This window comes from Patagioenas fasciata, chromosome 7 (assembly GCF_037038585.1).
Source record: "Patagioenas fasciata isolate bPatFas1 chromosome 7, bPatFas1.hap1, whole genome shotgun sequence".
In the NCBI taxonomy this organism is placed as follows: Eukaryota; Metazoa; Chordata; class Aves; order Columbiformes; family Columbidae; genus Patagioenas; species Patagioenas fasciata.
In genome coordinates, this window is record NC_092526.1 from 33,450,160 (window position 1) to 33,471,808 (window position 21,649).

General features: G+C 43.7%; 1 protein-coding gene across 5 annotated transcripts in view; it reads right to left on the minus strand.

The window, feature by feature from the left end:
• Window positions 1–21,136, minus strand: part of FN1 (fibronectin 1) — a 55,139-nt gene extending 34,003 nt beyond the window's left edge. For 4 of the 5 annotated variants that reach the window (XM_071811283.1, XM_065840670.2, XM_065840669.2 and 1 more), the window contains exons 1-15: window positions 20,727–21,136; window positions 20,310–20,438; window positions 18,750–18,887; window positions 16,876–17,007; window positions 16,609–16,746; window positions 14,032–14,190; window positions 12,555–12,755; window positions 11,883–12,062; window positions 10,180–10,356; window positions 9,098–9,250; window positions 7,100–7,228; window positions 5,339–5,482; window positions 2,857–2,978; window positions 1,442–1,619; window positions 1,143–1,319 (exon numbers count right to left, since the gene is read on the minus strand). In XM_071811283.1, the coding sequence (XP_071667384.1) occupies window positions 1,143–1,319; window positions 1,442–1,619; window positions 2,857–2,978; window positions 5,339–5,482; window positions 7,100–7,228; window positions 9,098–9,250; window positions 10,180–10,356; window positions 11,883–12,062; window positions 12,555–12,755; window positions 14,032–14,190; window positions 16,609–16,746; window positions 16,876–17,007; window positions 18,750–18,887; window positions 20,310–20,438; window positions 20,727–20,889 (2,320 nt within the window). In that variant the 5' untranslated portion in view covers window positions 20,890–21,136. The remainder of the gene's footprint in view (window positions 1–1,142; window positions 1,320–1,441; window positions 1,620–2,856; window positions 2,979–5,338; window positions 5,483–7,099; window positions 7,229–9,097; window positions 9,251–10,179; window positions 10,357–11,882; window positions 12,063–12,554; window positions 12,756–14,031; window positions 14,191–16,608; window positions 16,747–16,875; window positions 17,008–18,749; window positions 18,888–20,309; window positions 20,439–20,726) is intronic. The other variant, XM_065840667.2, reaches the window with a different exon arrangement.
• Between the last annotated feature and the right edge of the window lie 513 nt (window positions 21,137–21,649).

Genomic DNA, 21,649 nt, shown 5'->3' on the forward strand with positions numbered 1-21,649 from the left:
TCACATGGATAGCTTATATGGAAAAACTGACTCATGAGTGGAGAAGAGTGATATTATGAGGGCTGCTGAACCTCTCTCCCTGCTCCCTTCCCCCAGATGTCCACCTACATGCCAGATGTAGGAAATTCCCCATGAAGCAGCCCCTTACTGGCCAGACAGAAGCCAAGCATCTTAAGGGGAACTGGGAACTGCTTTACAATTTGTCTGTAAACCTCTGTCTGTAGACAGGTGAGCTCAGGAGTTGCTTCACAACACAGCTCAGCTGTCTGGGCAGCCAGCATGCAGACAAGAAAGGTGGTGACAGTGCTGGCAGTCCCAATCAAAGCCACTTCTGCTCATGACTACAAGTCTGTGAGTCCAGGGGAGCAGCAGTCCAGGAAGAATTAAGTCAGGGGATTACTGTTCTTTTTCTAATGTTGTTCTTCTATTGCATTCATGTCCTAAAAGCTATTACAAGCTCAAATCCTTGTGAAGTATTGGTATTGCCATTGTTAATACAGGAAGTTAGGAAAAAGAAGTTAAGCTGAAATTATGTGTGGTGACAGAGGCTCTACAGTAGATGTTGGAGACGTATGTTCAATTCCTAGGTCTGAGTCCAGTGCCCTTAACCAGCTTCCTGGCTCAGCTAAGTTGTCTCATTATCAAAGATGAACAAGATCTGATCTAAACAAAAGAACTGACAGAGCAGACTGGAACAGACATCCATGAAATGACAAATAGCCAAGAGGGGGCACTTGGGAAAGACTTCTCTCTGCCCATTCTGATGGAAGGACAAAGGTATAGCAAAGGAAGTTAGCCAGGTGGCAGGTTCAAAGACCAGATTTGGTTGTCTTCTCATCTGCACTGCTGCTCATTTCAGGATGCTGTGGAAGATAGTGAATTTACGTGATTTCAAATGGAAGAGAAGACTGGACAAATGCATATTCTTCCTTGGACGTGAACTTACCACCACTGACAGAAAAAGGACAATGAACTAACTGAGCTTTTAACCTGAGCTAGTTCTGCCACTCTCATATACTAATTGAATAAAAATGAAAGACTGTAAGATCCTCCCTATTTACACTAATTATACCGATTGGCATAGAAAACAGTGATGTACTGTTGGCAATGCTTTGGTATAGTAGACTCAAATATTGTCTCACCAAGATACTGAGGCTCATCACCCTCCTCGCTCAGCTCATACTCAACACGGAATCCAGAAACTGTGTCAGAAGCAGAAACCCAGGAGACAACAAAACTGTTGGCTGTGATTTCAGTAACGGACTCTGAAGTAGCAACCACGGGAGGAAGAAGAGTTGTCTCTCCTGAAACAGTGTTGCCTACAAGAGAGAAGAAAGAGGTTTAAATAACCATTGCTACTTTCATGTTAACTGGGATACACAAAACAAAGAATCAGGTGAAAGAGATCAGGTTTTTCTGGCTGTGCTGCTGTTCAACTTACTTGTCACTGCTGTGGTGCTGGTTGTAGTAAAATCAAAGCGGGTGACTTCTTTGTGTCCATATCGCTGAACACTGATGAGCTGTCCTTCATATATCACACCAGGCTTCAGGCCTGATATGGTGTAGGAGTTCTGGTAGCCGGGGATGGTGGCTTCTTTCCACTGCCTTCCAGAGTTTTTCTGCAAGAACAAGGACACCCAAAGAGTGAGAGACTCCCTAACCCGCAAGCAGGGCTATCTAGTGACCTGACTGGCTACACAGTTACCAAGCACTCTGATATTCAAACACAGGGGTGACCCAAATGGCTAATGCACACAGTCAAGTCAAAGGAGATGAGAAAGGTATGCCAGGAAGTAGGGCTAATGACATTTTTGGGTGATTAAGTTTTGCTGGGATTAAATGAAAAACAATCTAGCTTTGAACTTATTATTTTAAAAGGAGCATTGTTTGTAATATATACACTGGACTCATTCCTTCATCAAAAATATGTGAAGGCAGGAATGGCTGGAAAATGCATATTTGAAGGCTCTTCACAATAACACTAAGCCATCATCTGAAAACAATATACAGAAAAGTTCTTCCCTCCTACCCTGCATTTGAATTCTATGGGAAGCTCCAAAATAATGCTCCATCCTCTGAGATTTGTACTCCAGTGCTTTAAAGCCCATTTCATTCAGGCCTTAATCCAAGATATACTGAAGTCAGTAAGAAGATTTTAGTGCCTTTAGTGGTTTTGGACCAGGGCCTTTATTGTTCCCTTAATAACAGGCAGCATCGAGGTACTGATGGTCTTAATCACTAACTGGTCTTTTGTGAAGCTGTACTCAGAGGAACTGCGACACAACTCATCTAGGTTGGTTAAAACCAACCATTCCTCAAACATGAGTGAGCCAACAAGCAGTGGTTAACCAGCTTTGGTTTAGACTTTACAGAAGATGGGAGATGACTGTTTATTTAATCCTATGCTAGCTTTTTATATCTTCATATCCTACTCGTTTTCACCTCCTCATTAACAGGATGAGATCTATCCCAGTTGTCTTTGGATGTACACATGGTACTAAAACAATGTTTCTTAGGGTAAAGAAGCTTCTACAAGGATTGACATTAGTCAAAGTGAGGAAGGTTACAAACTCATCTGCTTACTGTGCTTGTGCTTTGGTTAATAAGATACTTCATGAACACAGTAACCAGTAAAGTTTGGGCAGAAAAACATCAAGTGTTTATACAGCACCGGCTGTCTTTGATCCTCAGAGTAACTGTTGACATCGACAGGACAAGGACACTGAATTAGCAACTAAAGTTTGCTGAAATTGTGTCAGCTGCTTTGTTCAGACACCAGGAGAAAAAAAAAAAAAAAAAAAAAAAAAAGAAGCAAGCTAGTTTTGATGAATGAATGATGAAGAATGTGGCACTCACCGGTCTCCAGCGCAAGATATACTTGGTGATGTGAGATCGTTCAGGAGCATTCCACTGGATGGGGTGTGAGTTTGGTTGATTTGTACTCTCTGTGATGATCACCTGAACAGGCCCTGTTGACCCTGAAAAAAAAAAAAGGATTGCCATTTTTAACACACTAGTGATGCTTTTCTTCTGCCTTCATCGTGGAGTCAAAACACAAGAAAGTTGTGTGGCTCACATACTATTTCTATACATTGGAAATAAGTTATATCGTCTTTCTATCCTTAATGCTTCATCGCTATTTAAAGAAGTGATAAATTAAAATATATTTTGTCGGGGAGTTAACATGCTGTTTGGGTTAATTTCCCGCGAGTTCTCAATGAAATAGAACACCAGAGTGGTCTGAAAAGCAAAGTCGTATTGTTCAAACAGAAGGAGCTTCTCAGCAACTAATTACTTTTGTCAATTAATGTCTTCTGCACTGGGAGCAGGGAAACAAATGAGAAGTATCTGCCCAGTTCAGGTCTGATCTTGTGGCATGGTGAGGGCAAATTCCTGATTCGACATGGAATATGCCCTGCAAAGAGACACTCATCTTTCACTATTATACTACATTTCTTCATCAGTCAACTTGAAACACTGAATTTTCATGACTCTGGAGCATTCCACAGGCAGTAAGACAAGCCTTCTGCACACAGACCACACCAGAAGGGCTAGTGGAAGTCTTGAGACAAATCAGACCCATAAACTCATGGAAATACAAGGTCAGCCATTCTCTAACATTTGAGACCACTGATTACATCTAGCTAGATCAGGCTCAGGCATATTTTCTCCACAAAGCTCTCTAATAGAGAAGGAAAGCTTTCATGATCTCATGGTTCTCCTTTCAATCTCTCTCAGCCCTTCTTGGAAGGTTTCACTGAACACTCAGCAGCACTGTCCTCATGTTAGTTCTCAGAAAATCCCAAAGAAAAGCTGGAATCTGCAGGAAGGTGTCTCATTTTAGCCATTAAATTACCTTCACCCTCCTCCCACTTCCAACATTTCTAATTATAATTTATTTGGACAACTCTGACATATGTATCTGCTCCATATTTAATGGGACTTCTAGGCAAACAAACCTATGCCCACATGCAGGAAATTTCAAAGCTCACCTAACCCCAAACCTACATTCAGAAACATTAGATTCGGTTTATTTGCACATTCTCAGTCACTCTTGTGTCTACAGAAGCCCAAAGCCCTGGTCTCCAGTCTGGAGGCTTGCATATTTCACATAGCTCAGGGAGATGTTTGTTTAAGTAGTCTGACAGGAGTCACTGGGGCTCAAGCAAGCCCCATTTAAAAAACTGAGGATAAAAAAGCCCTAAGGCAGCCTGCTTCCTGTTCTTGCCCTCCTCAGTTTGCAGTCTCAAGGAAAGGCAAGTCTGTAGTTCTGTCTGCCAAGTGTCCTGCCTTGTCTCTGGCTCACTAACTGGATGGCCATGGACAGAAATGTAGCCAGTTCATTGACAACACTGCTGAGTATAGGTCAGGTTCAATAGGGTGCTGTCACCAAGACCTTCTATACAACATGTGTGAAGCAAGTCACAGAGAAGAGGTACCTTATTTACACGATGTATGCAGGTGCACCAGACTTCTAGGGGCTAATCCCCTTCTACAACACAAGCATCTATATTAAAACCCTCTTTCTGAATGAGCCTCACATTCCCTTTCTTATCTTGCAGGGCACTTATGGTATAAATGTATTGCAACTAGTGAGCGGACAAACTCTTCTTAACCTATCTTAATATAAAAGCAGACAATCAACTCAGCACTGAAGCTGCTACATCCATTTCTCCACATTTATGCTCAGAGATGAATTGGGGAACCAATTACATGAGCATAGTCTTCTCCTAACAGGGAAGGCAAAACAACTTCACTATTTCATCTTATTCAGATTAATACACTAGCAGTTGCAACTTCAAACAGGAAAGTGGAGAGGTTCCGCTTATCATGTTCTGTTCAGGGAACTGAAACAGAACAAGCCAACAAACAGGTATTGCCTGTCCCTATAATGATTTCCTGGAACTAACTGGGCAAACGAAAGCTCAAATATTTAAGTTATTCAGGGCACTGATCAGAAAAAATGCTTCATTCTGTGGAGGATTTTGCTTCTGTAGTAAGCGGGAAAGGAAAGACTACACATGTAAGAGCTTTAAGCAAAAGAAACGGAAGGTCGCAAGTGTGATATTGCCAAATACAAAGAGGCAATGTAAACCCAAGTTGTGTGAACTTACAGTGATTCTCAAAACTAACCCTGGCCTCAGGAAAAGCTGTTAAAAGTCTGGCCCTGTCTTTATAATCATGACATCTGTTTGTGTCTGCCAAGGGTGGTGGGAGAAATGGTTCTGTTTAAAAAGGAAACCAAAAGGAATAATGTACAAAAACCTGAAGAGGTGGAAAGATTGCTTTCCTCATGTCTTACTCAGCAGATGATTTAGTTATCTGTTGGGTTTCTTACCAGGATAGGCCTGAAGAGGCTGGCAATGCCATTCTCCAATACCACGACCATAGCAATAGCACTGGTATCTGACACCGTGGACGTACTTCTCCCATGAGTCTCCAATTTGGTAAAAGGTGCGGGTTTCTGAATCCTGGCACTGATCTAAAGGCACAAAAGAGAGTTAACCACAGCATGTTACTGAAACTATAGCGAAAAATGTGTGCTGAACACAGAAGAGCAAGTGACAAGAGACTTTTACATGGAGAAATGCAATAACAATGTTTATTTGCAAATATAGTTAGAGAAAGTGGCAAGAGAAATTGAATCTCAAATCAAGGTTCTCTATATATCACTGCATGTGTTAAGTTAGATACTATGCAACTAATTCAGCTGTGATGCATTTCTTAAGATACTGCTAAGTACAGGCCATCCACCTGGAAAGCTTCCCTGGGAGGTCAATGGGATGTTCCTTCAAGAAAGGATTTATTTTGGACTGTCTATTGTGGAGCCCAATTCTGCTCCAGTCAACTAAGTTCTTCTCTCATCCGAAGTTAAACCATGCTGTTCTCAAGGAAATCAATGGCAGAATTCCTGCTGGCTTCAGCAGAATTCAGTTATACTTTACAAGTCCAAAGTCAACCATTAATTTTCAGCAGAGTCTTTCCAGATTCATCATTGTATAAACCGAAGGAGGACAGACCAAATCCTGAAGTCAGCATAGCTAGTGTGAATACAACACAGCATCAGTGCTTCAGTACACTTTCCAGTCTGACCTGTGCCTGTGTTTCTGGCTCAACGGAAATTTTCAGTGAGAACTAGCATTAGGCTTGCTTGGATAAACAGGAGCCTCATTTAGAGAGAGCCAACAAAATTAAACCGATTACACCTTTACAGATAGCTGAAATCATCCCCTCTTCTCTTCTTTCAAAGTAGTAATTTTCAGGAGCTATACAATCCAAGTTCCTCCAGTAAACCTGTACAGATATTACTGTAAATAAAGCTGAACTTAACCACTAGTACGTTCTAATAGATTTTTTTGGCAATAGTTCGAAGTTCTCTTGGATTCAGTAATTGCAAACCAAACAGCCAGGTCTTATCTTCCAATCAAGGTTCACTAGGGAAGTGGGGGAGGCAGAAGAGATGAAATCTCATTCCTGCAGAGAACCACGATGGTTTTAGCTAACCTCCAGAGTGCTATTAACACGTGTTCTCATCCTGAGCTTTCTCTCTTTGCCAGAATGAAGGGCAGCCAAAAAAATCAATTTAGTCCAAGGTAAGTTAATATATGCTGGTGCTCTTTCCTCAGTTCAATGAGAAGACCTGAAGATTTTAGGATAGAGAAAGGAAAGAAAACTGATCCTAGCATTAGTGCCTAGCTGCATATTGCTTAATCAGCACCCTGTCTGAGAGCCCTGCCTGCTAGGCTGACAGCTCAGGTACCAGAATTCAGCCAAATCACCCCTACCTGGGGCTAACGTGCCCTGTTACCACAACCTGCTACATTTCAAGAGGTACATTGCCACAATCCATTACTACTGCATCATCGAGTTCTTCCATGGCATGTCTGCTCACCCAAGTTTATCTCCTTAAAACTAGTAATGCCCTTTTACTTACCCTCCACCAAATCCAGTGTTACTTCTACTTTTGCAGTTGTGCAATTCAGGGCAGAAAGTGGGCAAAGACTGCGCCCAAATTCTACACACCAGTTTCACCATACCATAACCAGCCTCTACACAGCCACAGATTGTGTTTGGCAAGAGGAAACAGCTGGTGACTTACCAACAGGATCACATTTCCATCTCCCTCGGCCCTGGCCAAAGCATGTGCAGTTCAGCATGTGCCCCTCATCATGACGTTTGTGGAAGGTCTGGTTCACATCATAGGTGATACCGTCCACAATGCACTGGTCTGTTTGATAAAGAGCAGAGACAGTTTGTCAGCAATAGCTCTAAGCATTAAGACAAAATCCTTCTGCTTGGCACATCATTCTCTCCTCTTGATCAGCTCACCGAGACTGACCATGACAAGCTCCGTTCACGCAGAAGGGAGTCCTCGTAATATCTGTGATCATCACAGATCAGTGCTGTACACACACCACTGCTCCTGGGTTCATTTATCAGCAGTGTACAAATAAGAAACACTTGCAGAAAACACATCTGTAGGATGCAGCCCAAAGTACTGTATGTACAGAACTGCCTGGTTGTTCCTTTTAAGAGATTCCATGTGTGAGAGAAAATCGAAACCAGCACGCTAACTCTCTGACTTCTTCCTCTGATGAAGGTCTAGACTGAAACACCTCAGTGAGTGCTGTCTGAAATCATTAGAACTAAACAAGGAGAAAAGGGCTACTCCAAATTCATAAGGATACCACCAGAAGGTATAAACATCCTCATGATGTTATTCTGCTGGGTATCTCTGCAGACAGAAGCAGGTCTATTACACACGTAAGGTGCTACTGGTGCCTACTAATCTACAGCTCCCTCAAAACACAATAACCGGAGCCCATGCTTAAGTACAATGGTATCAGTCTATCAGGTTCAATGTCGACACGTCAACCTGTGATCCAGCTCAGAATTCCTAACACCAGTCTAATCACAGCGAGAAGCAGAAAGACAAAACAAACAGGAAAACCACCCCAGAAGCATGTTGTTTTGTTAACTGGGACCCAAGAGACCCAAGTTCAGTCCCACAGTCAATCACAGACCATCTGTCCTTGGGGAAGTGACTCAGTTAATCCCAGGCCTTCATTTCTCATCATACTTTCCCACACCACGGGCACAGCAACAGGATAAACCAAGCAGTACAAAAACCCTCCCATGAGTGCTAAAGGCCTTCTCTGGCTAATATGTTGAAACAGCTCTACTTAGATAACCCTTGCCTTTTGGAAAAGTAAATTACGTCTGCCCCCCTCATCAAGAAAGACCACTTTAATACCAGAATGAAACTGCAAAGAGAACTAGCTGTGTACATGGAAAAAAGGAGTTTCACAGACCAGAACTTTTAGCAGTGTATTTCTCACTGTTCTGAAGGAAAGACATTAAAAAAAAACTCTCCCAAAGCCCTTGAGTGAGCCTTTGCCTATAAATTATATCCCATTTCAGCAGTGGTGTTAAGAGTCCTTTCTTGGCTGCTTGACAGCAACCCCCCTGCCTTTTCCAGACATGAAGCCAATGCTGTGAGCTAGCTGTAGGATGATCAAATGTCTGTGCTTTTAAGTCTTCTTTTTTTGGTATTGCTTAAGCACTTCTCCACTTGGACCACTCATATAAATAAGTAAATAAATAAGATTAATCCCAGTGCTGTCCTGCCAACTTTTCATATAGATTAGCCAGCAAAGGGCTAATCCAGCACAGAGGAATTGAAAATTTCACTGAGAACAATAAAACAGGATGGCTCTGCATTTAAACTTCAGACTAGTCTGGGTTTTAGTCTGTTTTTGAGGGAGGGAGGTGCCTCTGCTGAGCTCACTGTAAAGTCACAATGGTGCTGATCCTAAATGTAAACAAAACAAGATAGAGATACATCCTGATTAAGCTCATCAAGTTTTGCCCCTGCTTGCTAGCCTGCAAAGGCTGAAATAGTACTTTTCCAGCATGTAAACAAGACAGAACTTCATGTAGTCCCTGTGATTCCCTGTCTACTCCAAAGAAAAGCTTGATGATATACAGTTCTTGAGCCTGGGCTCAAAGCTACTCACAATGATGGAAGAGAAAACCAATTTCTCCCACCCCTCAAACACTTAGGCTGAGGCAGTGACATCAACGCAAAAATCAGTACCTCTGAGCTGGGAATAGGCAACGCAAGTCCATTCTCCACGGCCATTTCCTGCGCAAGTACATCTCATCATATGGCCCAGGTCATGTTGTTTATCCCACTCATCTCCAACACGGTACATGACACCATCATTGGTTGTGCAGATTTCTTCATGGGCTGATTGAGAAGAAAGCAAGAGGATACTTTATGTGGTCAGAATTAGCAAGATCTTGGGGGCTTAGACCATTGCAATGCCCCTTCATACTGTGTAGTGGTTTCTGCATCTTAATAAGGAAGCTTTAAGCACCCACTCAATTTCAAATAGCATTTTTGCTGGGTGATGACATTCTCCAAGTGCAGATTCCTAGTAGGTGTTCATTCATTTTAATTCTCATTTGAAAGCTACTAGAAATAGCTTCTGTATAATGTCCAAGGGGTGTAGTTTGAGTCAGTTCATGTTACATACATGTCCTTATATGAACACAGCCATTTGAAGGCCCGCGTGTGCCACAAGCTGTTTAAGGGCTCAGATGCTACATTGCCATTAGTTACCAAAGGCCTTTAACTAAAGAATTGATAGTGACATTCCCTCCCACACGGCCCCTCCTGACACCATGGAGACATGCATGGGTTGTAGAAACGGACCACGATATTGATTTGGACATTACTGCCCTTTTCAGGGTAACACATCAGTATTATAAATACAGACTTATTCCTAATCACAGGTTGGGCAAGAAGTAATGACCCAGGAGGGAGAAGCTTTGGCAGGTGTAAGATAAAAGCCTCACTTGCTACAAAGCACTGAACTCCAGTGCTCTCTGATGGATCTACACCAGTTTGCACCAGCTGAGAAGCGTGCCTACCAACAGCTTGTAGCAAAGGAGTAGCTAAAATTGCCTTCTCCTGGCATTGCCTAAGTCTCTGGTAGAGGTGCTCAGTGGGGAAAAAAGGGCAAGACAAAACTTCAGAAATGCCTTAAAGGGCTTTGGGTTAGGATGCGGCTCACTGAAAGTCAATAATTAACCAGCGACAGACAGCTCTTTACTTTCCAGCTCGATGAACCACTTATAGGTATTCCATAATCCCTTCATGATTCTCAGCCTTACCAGCCATAGGGCAGAAACCAAACTTCTGGTCAGCATCATAGTTCGCAGTGGTTCCACACCACCTCATGTTGTCCCTCCGTCCTTCAGAAGTACAGTCAGTGTAGTTGCGGTTGTTGTACAGGAAGGGGAAGTGGCACAGAGCACCATTGGAATTGCCACCACGTGTCTGGACCAAAACTGTACAAAAGTGAAAAGAAAACAGAAGCAAATCAAGCCTGTACTCTCCCTTAGCATGCTGGGAAAAGCTTGAAGAAAACAAAACAAAACAAAACAAAAAACACTACCACTATTTTTTCCCCATGAGTATCCTGTATATTATCGATGGGTCTCTTTTCTTGGCTTTAATTATTTCAGATCTGGAAACATAAGCCTTGCATTGGATTAGTTCAGTTCAAACACTGTTTTAAACAGAGTTATGGAGCCAGCCATGGGAATTCCTGAGGAACAGGGAAAACCAAAGCTTACTGTGTTTGGAAAGTGGCTTTGCAGACTTTTTGTGTCAAGGCCCAGGGAATCAAACTTGCAGTTCTTAGCATACCTGTATTATCTCACTAAGGCTATTACCCAGTTGTGCCCTTTGGCTTAAAGTAAAGCCTCAGTCCTCAGGAAAGGATTACAACTCAGTTATGTACAAGAGAACAAGTCAAAACCTCTCTGCAGGTTGGAAGTTTCATGTTTTGCAAGCAGGAGCAGAAAGAGGGCTGTAATCTACCTGAACCACTCGCCTCTTGAGCAACTCTGCATTACAAAAAGTGGAGAACAAGGAGCTATTTGTTGAGGTTTTTCTACACTGATTTTTCTCTTTCCCCACAGTATATCACAAGAAGCCTCACTAAAACAAGAATGTGTGTGTGGACAAAGACAGGGGTATTTTTGGTTTGGGTTTTTGTGCTTGTGTGGGTTTTTTTGTTTGTTTTTGTTTCAGGAAACAAAGACTACTGTATGTGCTGCAGAGAAAAGCTTGACTTTTATCAGAAAAAAAACAACTGAAGTAGAACTGAGTTAAAAAAAAAAAAATTATGGAGTGTAAGAAACAGTATTTTCATATGGGAATGCAAAAAATTCTCTCCAAGGCCACATCCCAGAGAAGCTGCCCAGATACTGTTAGATGTCTGATGGGCTTCCCAGGAAGGGCAACCACACAGGTAGATCTGTGCTGTGAAGGGAATGCTGATCACCCACAGACGAGAGGGAATGCTGCCGCATTAGTCATGCACCAGCTCTTGATTAGTGATCACAAATCACATTAAAATCACTGCTATATATGGCAACCTGGCTAGACAGTCAGGACGGAATGACAGAGAACTGCACAAACTGTACTCCATGGATATCCTCTTCTTCACAGCCTAATATGGTCACTGGTATGCCAGTTCAGCCAAGAAAAGCCAAAGTCCAAGTATCCTCTCAGTCATGGTACCCTGACTAGGTACTCCCAATTCTAAGGTCAGCTCAGAAGAGAGAGAATAAGACTCACAAGGGAACATCTGTATCACCCTGAGCACCCTCCAAAGATGCCAAGAGCACAAAAGTGCTCTGACACTAGGTAGTCCTCCATTGACAGGACTGCCTTGCTGCTGAGGCACGCCTGGAGTCCCTCCAGACTGCCCAAATTGTTCAGGTAGCCTGTCCCTATGTTCTTCGCTCCTTCTTCCATCTGTACACAAGGGTCACATGCATGTGAGGGTCCTTTGAGAAGAACTTACCATTCTGCTCAGTACAGAAGGAGTATCTCCTGTCCTGCTCAAAGTTGGAAGTGGTGCTGCACCAGAGGTGCCCATCTGTGCGGCCTTCGGTGGTACAGGAATAGAAAGTCCTTCCATCGTAGGTGAAAGGCAGAACACAGGCTTCTCCATCAGAATTGCCACCATATGTTTGGGTCACAGCTTTAAAACAGGCAAATCACAGAATTAGACTTTGGCTTAAAGCAATCACTAAATCTTGGGCCTCTAAACCAGCAATAGCCCCTCTGGGCCAAGTCACTGGCTGCTGCAAACCCACACTGACTGCCATGGACCTTGGCCAACACAACCAAGAGACAACTGAGCCCCACAGCTGTGTCATTCTTTTACATTCTTTTCCAGACATATATTATTGCAGCTTGATTTGAATAAAGTTATTAATGCTGCTCCCCAAGGACTCTGTTTTCCCTCAGTAGGTTATATATAGCTCACTGGGAAATGTCTCTACCCTACAGAACCAGGCTTCAAATAACCAAAACAACTATTTCTTCACCCCTTGCACCTTTCTCCAGTATGTCTTCTTCAGAAGACATTTCTAACACACACACAGAAAAGGAATTCTACTTTGAAATCAAACCACAGGGCAGTCCCAAAGATCTCACTGAACTGCACAGACAGTAACACACAAATCCATACCTGTTTCCCGGCAGCTGACTCCATTGCCCAGGCAAGTACACAGCATCTGTTGGCTGCCCTGTGTCTTGAGCCACTGCATACCCACAGAGTACACCACTCCGTTATCCGTTATGCACTGGCCATACGGCTGAGGCTGTGGCTGTTGTGGCTGGGGCTGGTACAACGCAGTCTGCACATTCGTGAAGCTCGGAGAGCCAGATCCTGCAGCAGAACACAGGAGAGAAGTGACAGGTTACATGCAAAGCTAAAGAACAGTTCTGGTAACAATAGTCCCTGGTTTCTACCACTATAGAGTAGCTTTAGAAAGGACCAAGAGCATAAACTGCTTTTCACAGGAATTGCTTAAAAACATCTTTTAGAAAAAAAAAAAAAAAAAAAAAAATTGAAGGAAATCTAGAATAGGAAAGTCAAAATCAGTAATAAGACTAAAAAATTACCAAGGAAGTAGGGAGATAAGGCAAAAAGGATTAATTTTGAATTTTTAATTGAAAAAGAAAAATAAACCACAAATGTATTTATTTACTCTGGAATTTTTAAACTTTGAATCACAGGTTTTGGCCCATTATCATTTGGAATAATACTGAGAGACAAAGAAGCTTCTTGTCTACATTATGGAAATTTTTGCTAACGATACCCACAGGAATCTCCACAAATTCAGCTCTGCTGAAATAGGGGAAATAATAATAATAGAAACAAAATACTGGCACCCTTGAAGCTCTGTGTATTTTCACGTTCAGACCTTCTGAAAGTATGAAGTTAATCTGCTGCTACCAAATAGTTAAAGGTCATTTATCAAGAAAAATTTAGTGTAGACACTGTAAGAAAACAGAGAATTTTTACATTGCACTTGCCAACAGGAAACCTAAACCCTTAAAAAGGCAAAAAAATTTAGAAGCTGAAGACTTTAACAAACCTTGGGCAAAAAATATATGCTACCTATAAACTAGGTAATGTTTCATATCAAAATTACAAACTCCCTAATGTACATGTATTAAATGGCATTGTATGTGTTCCTTGACATTTCTGGTTTTTAAAGCTCAACCATTAGTAGGTGTATTTATCTTGTCAAAGAAACCAGATGGTCTCAGTGGAGTTTAAATTAAGGACATTTCAAGAAAGTTACCCTGAGGCAAATACATAAAGTTCAAATATTAACTTGAAGTGCCCTGCTTCGAAGACAAAGCTAATAGAGAGTTCCTGTGGATGCACAGCCTTAGATGTGATTTACTGTGCTGTGATTGTGCAGGCAATCACACCTGTATGCGCAAGCCCTGTTTGCGTGCAGAAACAAGGTATAAATTAATCTTATCTACACATGCACAAACCAGCAGCATCTCCTGAACTCTGACCCTCTTTGTTGACAACCTTTCCCTGACAAGACTCCTAAATACCTAAATTAGGATGGCACAATTCAGCACCAAGTCCTCACATTCAAAATGTCCCACTCCTTGTCCCTTCCCCTACCTCACACACTTACCAGTGCTGGTCGTATGCAGGGACGTGTGTCTTTCACACTTCCATTCACCTCTGCCGTTACCGGTACAGACGCACTGAAGCAAGTTTCCACGGTTGTCCTTCTTGCTCCAGGTGTCTCCAATTCTGTAGGAATTCTTGGTGTCATGGTCATTGCACCTATCTGCATAAGGAACATGACTGTTAGCTAGTTCTGCATTAGATGGCTTCACCATGCAGTTTATAGTACTGAACCACCAACACTATCAAACGAGCTGATAGTTTAAAGCCTTTATTGAAACCCCACCTCATTTTCCGCAGCCCACAAGTCTTATATGCACTAAAGCCTGCATCAAACTGCATGGGCTGAGATAATCTGAAAATCCTGATGCTTTGGTCTAAGGGAAAATTCCCATTTATTTCCAGAACTGTAACTTTACTTTGTAGCCATTGTCAAAATTACCATAATAACATTCCTAGTGTGAACATGGTAAGCTGTGTTCAAAATCAACATGAAAAAGCACATTCTGGATTGAAAACATTCCTGCTAGTTTCTTTTAAAACTATTTCTTTTAAGTGGAATTCTTTGGTGCGCTATCATTTCATACTATACACAGGGCCCAGTTCAAGTTTGGGGTTCTCCATCACCTGAAAGGAACTAAAACCTATTTGAGGGCAATATGATTAATTCAATTTCTTCCAAAAGAAGTGTGCAGGAAGCTTCAGTAAAATTAATATAAACTGCTCATGTCATACCAGGAATATTAGACTTTCTAAATCTCCCTGTTGTCTTTAATAACCCCCAGCCCCTGATGAATTGAGCAAATGGGTTCAAAGGACAGCATAACAAACTACTTTTGTCTGAGTGCCAGATCCACATGGATAAACTAGTTCTTCTTCCATTACAACATTTTACCTTCTCATTCAAGAGCAACTTGATACAGTGGCTCAAATATAATCATGGATCAATGAACATGGATTTATGAAGAACTGTGAAAGGACATATGCATCACACCAGACTGCCACTGAAAGAACACACCAGATAGAATATCTGTGTTGAAAACACATTACTAATTCACAGACGTGAAAATGAATGAAACTTTGAGTATTTGCCAGAAGAGTGATAAATTTGCAATGTATTCATAATGTAATTTGGCATGTGAAAAAAAAAAAACAGTCTTATGGACACAATGATCCTCAAGTTAGACGATGAAAAGCTGAAATAACCCCCAAGAAATCAGCTGTGATTCTGGAAAATGCTGACCATAGAAGATATATAACAGCAGTGCACACTGAAGCATAATGCCACTTTGTGGGCTACAGCTATCATTTTACATACATAAATTTGAATTTCTCTATTTGATTACATTTGGAAAACAAAATGAAAAATGAACAGGTCATTATATTGCAAATTCCCCTATGAAACAATAGTGCAGACCTGAGTTAAGGGAGGAAAGATACTGCCAAATCATTTTTATTAGTAATAATAACTCCTCCAAAATTCACAAACAACACATTCTGTTTTATTCATTCCTATCTAACAGCTAATGATTTTTCCCCATGTGTTTTTAACAGACTTCATATTGTCAAGGCTGGTTTCATTTTTATAGCTTATTTCTTGACCGAGTCTCTCCAGACATTCAGTTTTAGGCCAACCCTCCTTAGTGGTTTAGTTCTTTACAGGTCTGCTGTTTATATCAGCAGAAAGCCATTATCTGTGTGCCCCAAGGCAACTGCATATGAAGCAATTTAAAGGCTACAGAAGAGTTTCTCAAACCTTGCATAACAAAGGTGTAAGGTACAAAGTTAAATTTTCTTGAGGCAACTGGTGTAAACTGTGATAGCTCCAAAACAGAGCTTGCTCCTAACAAAATTGGAACAGAAGGTAGATAAACAAGTGAGATTCTGGATTTTAAAAGCCCTGTTTGCTTTGCAAATACAAATAAAATGGAATATTTATGGTAATGTCCTCCAATGATGTAAAAACTAAAAAAGTCACCTGTGCTGGCGAAGCATGTTTGCACTGAAGAAAAAATGGTGGGATGACAAGCGAGATGGGAGAGCAGATAAAACAAACCCTGTTTTAGCTAATATATATTAAACAGTAATAAAGAGAAAAAATAAGAAGACATTTTAAACTGACAGATCCTGCTGTTGGAGCGGGTAACTATTTGTCTTTAAAAGCACCTAATTGTCCCTCAGGGTACTTTAAAAAACAGCAGCAGAGACATTCAGCCACTCTCCACCATTTTGCAGACCAAGCAATTCTCTCTGGCTTCCTGGGGGATGATGCGCAACTGTGACTCAGCTGGTCTGCGGATTTCTTAAACCTTTTTCTCTAAGAGCAGGTTAAAACCCCAAACAAACCAGTCGTTCTGTCACCAGCTCTCCGGTGTGTCCCCAGATCGCAAATGGCAGCCGGGACGCACAAATGCTCCCCTCTGACCTCAGAGGGGTCTGTTTCCTGCCCCTTCTCAGGAGATGGCCAACCCTTGTCAGACAAGGGCAGAAAAAGAAATACCTTTTCTGATGCAAGAAAGGTTTGAGAAATAAATAAGTTCAATAAAACACAGCAGCTGGCAGGTGCCAGGCCAGCGCTTACTTCTGGAGGTGCAGGTGATGCGGCCGCTGCCCTCGCCCAGGCAGGTGCAATCCACCATCATCCAGCCCTGGTACGGCTTCTCCCAGGTCTCACCGACCACATAGGACGTCCCAGCCGTGTTGTCGTAGCACCGTTCGGCTGTGGGAAGGAAGGAAGGAAGGAAGGGGATGAGCATCTGCCCCAGGCCACCCCACATGGGATCACCTCAGAGAAGATGAGGACACATCCATGTGCCCTGACTCAACCAGGGAAGGAGTCGCCACCTACCCACGGGCTTGCAGGTCCACTCGCCCTTCCCGTTGCCCAGGCACACGCACTCCAGCATGTAGCCACCCGTCTCGTGGGGCCGGCGCCAGGTATCACCGATCTTGTAGGACTGTCCACCCTCATGGCAGCGATCTGAAGCAAGAGAGAGAAGAGCTGAGAGGCCACACTGGGAACAGCACCATGGGGACAAGGTAAGGGCCACCTGGATGGGGCGAAGGGGGTCAGTTGGGGCAAGTCATTGCTTCCTCCTCCAGCCTGCAAAATGGCGTCCGCCATTTTCCATTGGCACCCGCCATTTTCTGTTAGCTCCTGCCCAGCATTTCCTATGCCTCCCAAGCCCTGTCCACTCTCTTCAGCTAATCCCCTCCATGTTTCCAACCACAGCTGAAAGGGGAATGCTGGGGGCTGAGGATGTTCTGTTTCTGCCTGAGGCTCCATCTCATTCTGAGGTGGCACCACTTGGACCTTGCTGTGGCTGTCTTTATACAGCGTGATGGACACGGTGGCCAGGCCAGCATGTGGAGAATAAGCAAGTGCTTGGTGTGACACCCTGATGAGACATTGGTCCTCTTGGGTTTGGAAACCCTGCCCTAGAAAGGCAGATTCTGAACCCATCAGTGCCCTAAAGCCCTGAGGCAGTTCAGACCTAACACCTGGCCCAGGCTCAGAGTGGGAAACATGGTGAAGGGCAGCTTGCAAATACAAGGTCTTTTTCCAAGACGAAAAAAAGGAGGAATATGCATCCAGTCATTTATTAGGAGCCACTAAAATGTTTTGTTGGTTCATTTATGAAAGCAGGGAATCTAAGAGTTGTAAAGATTGACTCCAAGCCAGCTGCAGTCAGTGAGACTCTCCAGTGAGCTCTAAAACAGGCTGATGTTGAGGAAACGAGACTGCTCTTATGTTAGCAATTTCCTTACTGACTCTTTCTTTTCTTACAACACTTATCATCCCTGCCCAATAAAATGCCATTAAATTCAGAAGGGTTTCAGCTCTACTTGTTAGATTCAATACTTTTTTTCCATGCTATAATGATGGCTGGCTTGCGAGTCCTCTGTAGCAACGCTACTAGCATCAGTATGTGTCTTAAACATGAAACTGGATACTTTTAAGAACAAGACTTTTCTCAAAAGGTGCCTCAGGGACTTTGAAAGCTCAGTCTAGAAGTCCTGACACACAGTGATCTTCATGTGCGAGTCTAATTATGAAATGAAGGGAAATTGTGAACAATTCAGTGACTCAGTAAGGAAAGGATTTCCAGACAGAGAGATGAAAGGGAGAGCTGGGGAGAAAGGACCAAGGAAGAGAGGGAGGAATAAGAGGAAAGCTTGGGTCAGGCTGGTGAAAAATGAATTGCAGAAACACATTGAGCTGGTGTCTGGATACCAAATCCCAGCTCCCTCAGGGACAAGTGTTGGAATGACATTTTTGGAAGACAGAGGGACTGGCTCTCAGGTGGCGTTTATTATTATTTATTCAGAGTAGTCCTGTTAATGCTGACAGTGTTATTCTGACTCACCAGCTGCAAAACAGACCCCGACTCTTTTTTCCAGTAAAAAAACTACTTTCAAAAAAGCGCTTGTGAAGATGTAACACTCTTGTACACAGTAAAAGTACTAACCCGTAGGGCTGGAACTAACAGTAATTTTGGCCTATGTTTTTACACATAGCACTTTACCTTCTAAATAAAAGAGGAATTTGGTTATGCAAATGTATGTATTTGGGGCAAGAACTTTCAGTTCCAAGATTGCAATGGGCTTTGTATTAAACCTCCCCAAGTTTAGCTAATAGGCATTGGGAATATTGTGTAAGTTGCTCTGGAAAATATGACACTAAGGAACAACAGTTGTAGTAACAGGCTCTTAGTTACATACTGGCAATGGTGCAGCTGATTCTCCCACGTCCAGCTCCAATGCAAGTACAGTCCCAGATCATGGAGTCCTTGGGGCGCTCATACGTCTCCCCTACTCGGTAAGTGGATCCAGTGTATTTGTCAAAGCAAGTCTCTTCAGCTATGAGGGGAGAAAAAAAAAATCAATTTCATGTAACCATGCCAGTAACACGTACAGTCAACAGAAACACACATTCCTTGTCTGCTCACACACAGATGCTCTTTTTTTTGAGGAAAAATCCTATCAGTCTCCTGGGATGGAACAGCTGAGAGGAAGTTGGGTGAAATTCGTCCCCCTCAAGGTCCTCCCCATGATACTGAATAACTTCAGCTTCCCTCCCCCAGGGAACCAGAGGTTGAGCATGGCATGTGGACGTGCATGCCCTGAAAGGATCGATCCCCACTATCTGAAGTGTAACAGGACAGAAGATAGGAGGGTGCAAACATCCCCCAGCAGCTGTGTGCTTTGTCATGATAGTCCTCCTTGTTCTGACCTGGCAAAAAAATTGAGTATATTAATCCCCCCAAAGTCAGCAGCACTACTTGCTACTTGTTCACACTTGCACGAGTGATTACAGAATGGTAATGTCAGAGCTGCCACCAGATTTCAGATTCATAACAGAGCAATCTTCTTCACTACTGGACAGATAAAGTTAACCATGACATATGGGAAACTTGCTATTGGACTTAGAAATCCCTGCAGGGAAACAAAAGCTAGATTACACCCTCTTTAATGGGGGAGTAAGGTGACTAAGTACTCCTTAAAATACTCTAGCCATGAGGCAAGCAGCACACAAGCCTTGCAGAACAGATTGCTGGGACATTTCCATCTGTCTTACATGAACACTATCAGCCAGGAACCAGTTTTTCTCTTATATCTCCAGAGCAGCATAAAGGAGTTATAGCAAACCAGTGGCTGTAGGCCAATAAATACAGATAGATCGCATCTGATAATCTAAACTACACTGCATCCCAGAGAGACACATCTTCCAGCAGGCGTTGCATTTAAAGTTCTTGCTGTTACCTAAATTTTTCCTGAAGAAGACTAAACAATCTAATTTTACACTCCATTATAGAAAGATCACAGCAGGGCTGGGGGGCTGTGGAAAGTTGTAAGTTGAAATATTTTTAAACAAGCTGACGACATTGCACAGCTATGAAAAGTTGGGGTGAAAGCAATCGAATAGCACAGAGCCAGAGCTGCAAAGTGAGTCCAGATTTGAACTGCCCCATGTGAGTCCAGGAGTCAGTTCAGTTCATTATAAAGAGGTTGGCTCCAAAATTAATGTTTAGATCCAATCCTCCAGAGAGATGAGTGATGTTTGGCTCAGGATTCTGGTGGCAGGCCCATTGCTAATGAAAAGCATTTCTTAAAATCCCAAGCCAGATCTTCAATGTAATGGAGTGTGGATCCATCACCGACCCCAAGTACCAAACTTCAGATGAAAACCCACTCTGCCAGTTACAACTCGATACAAGTCTCAGTTTATCATCAAAAGTCATTCTGGGGTCTTGATGCAGACCATAAAGACCACCAACTTACGTTCAGGCTTGCTTTCGCAGTTAAACCCTCTGCTTCCACCATAGCAGGTACAGACCAGCGTGTTTCCCAGGTAAATGCGCTCCCACTGCTCGTTTATCTGATAGTACCTTCCGTTGTCAAAACAGGTCTCTGGTGGGGGAGAGGAGGGAGGAAGTAGGATGGGCAGAGAAAGAAAAGTTTGGAGTTACCGAGGGAAGGGCACAGGCAAACCGCGCCTGCAGCGGACACACGTGTGCGGGTCCCGCTGCGACCGGGAGAGAGAAAAAGCCACCCCGGGGGTCACCCAGCGGGGCCGGGGCTCCGGCTCCCGCCGCACTCCGCGGGCTCGGGGCAAGACTCGTGTCCCGAGGGACCAGCCCGAGCTCCCCGCCGTGCCCTTGCCGCGCCCGCGGGACCCCATCCCGGCGCGGTACTCACGCTTGCCCTGCGCTGGGACGCCCTGCGGTACCGAGGTGGTCTGTGCCTGCCGCCGGCTCTTGCCACCGCCTCCGCGGCGCTGTCCGCCGCCGCCACCCCCCGCCGCCGCAGCCCCCAGGCAGAGGGCGAGCAGCGCCAGCCGCCACACGGTGAGCCCCGGCATGCTGGCACGGAACGGCACGGCTCGCAGGCAGTCCGACCGACGGGACGGCGGCGCCGCCCGGGCCCTATATAGGCGGGCGGTGCGGGGAGGGGGCAGCCGCCGACGCCCCGGCGCCCATTGGCCTCGGCGGCCGCCACCGCCCCGTCGAGCGCAGCCGCCCCGGCTCGGCCGCCACAAAGGGCCGAGGGCTGCGAGCCCTAAACAGCGCGCTCTGGACAGCGCGGGGAGCCCGACCGGGGTGAGAGGCTCGTCCCCGCAAGGAAAACGGGCTGGAAAGCGGTCGTGCCATTTTGTGGAACGTTTGGCTCAATAAAATGGCTTTTTTGAGGGAGAGACAAACTTTTCTTTTTAGTTTGAGTAACTCTGCCTGTAACCTGATACCACTCCTTTCAGGAGAAATACTGTCCTGCCTAGGGGAGAAGGTGAGGTGTAACGTACATGTACAGGTTGGAAATAGGAAAACCTTAAGTGATGTTTTATCTACTGCTAACTCAAGGTTAGAATCTTTCACACCTCATTTGGAAAAAAATGGTGTGGTTACATTCCGTTCAAATTAATAGCTTCTTGCTCTGATTTTATTCCTTGCTGTCCAAAATCAATTCTGAGAACAAAAGAAGAGTGAAAAAAATAAATGCTAGGCTTTGATCCCCTTTTAAGTATATGGGATCTTCAGCTGCTGTATACAAATTTTTTCATGCTCTTTCCCCTGTGTTCTTCCCATAGCCATCCCTGCTGCTTTGGGGAGGGATGTCCTCTTCCC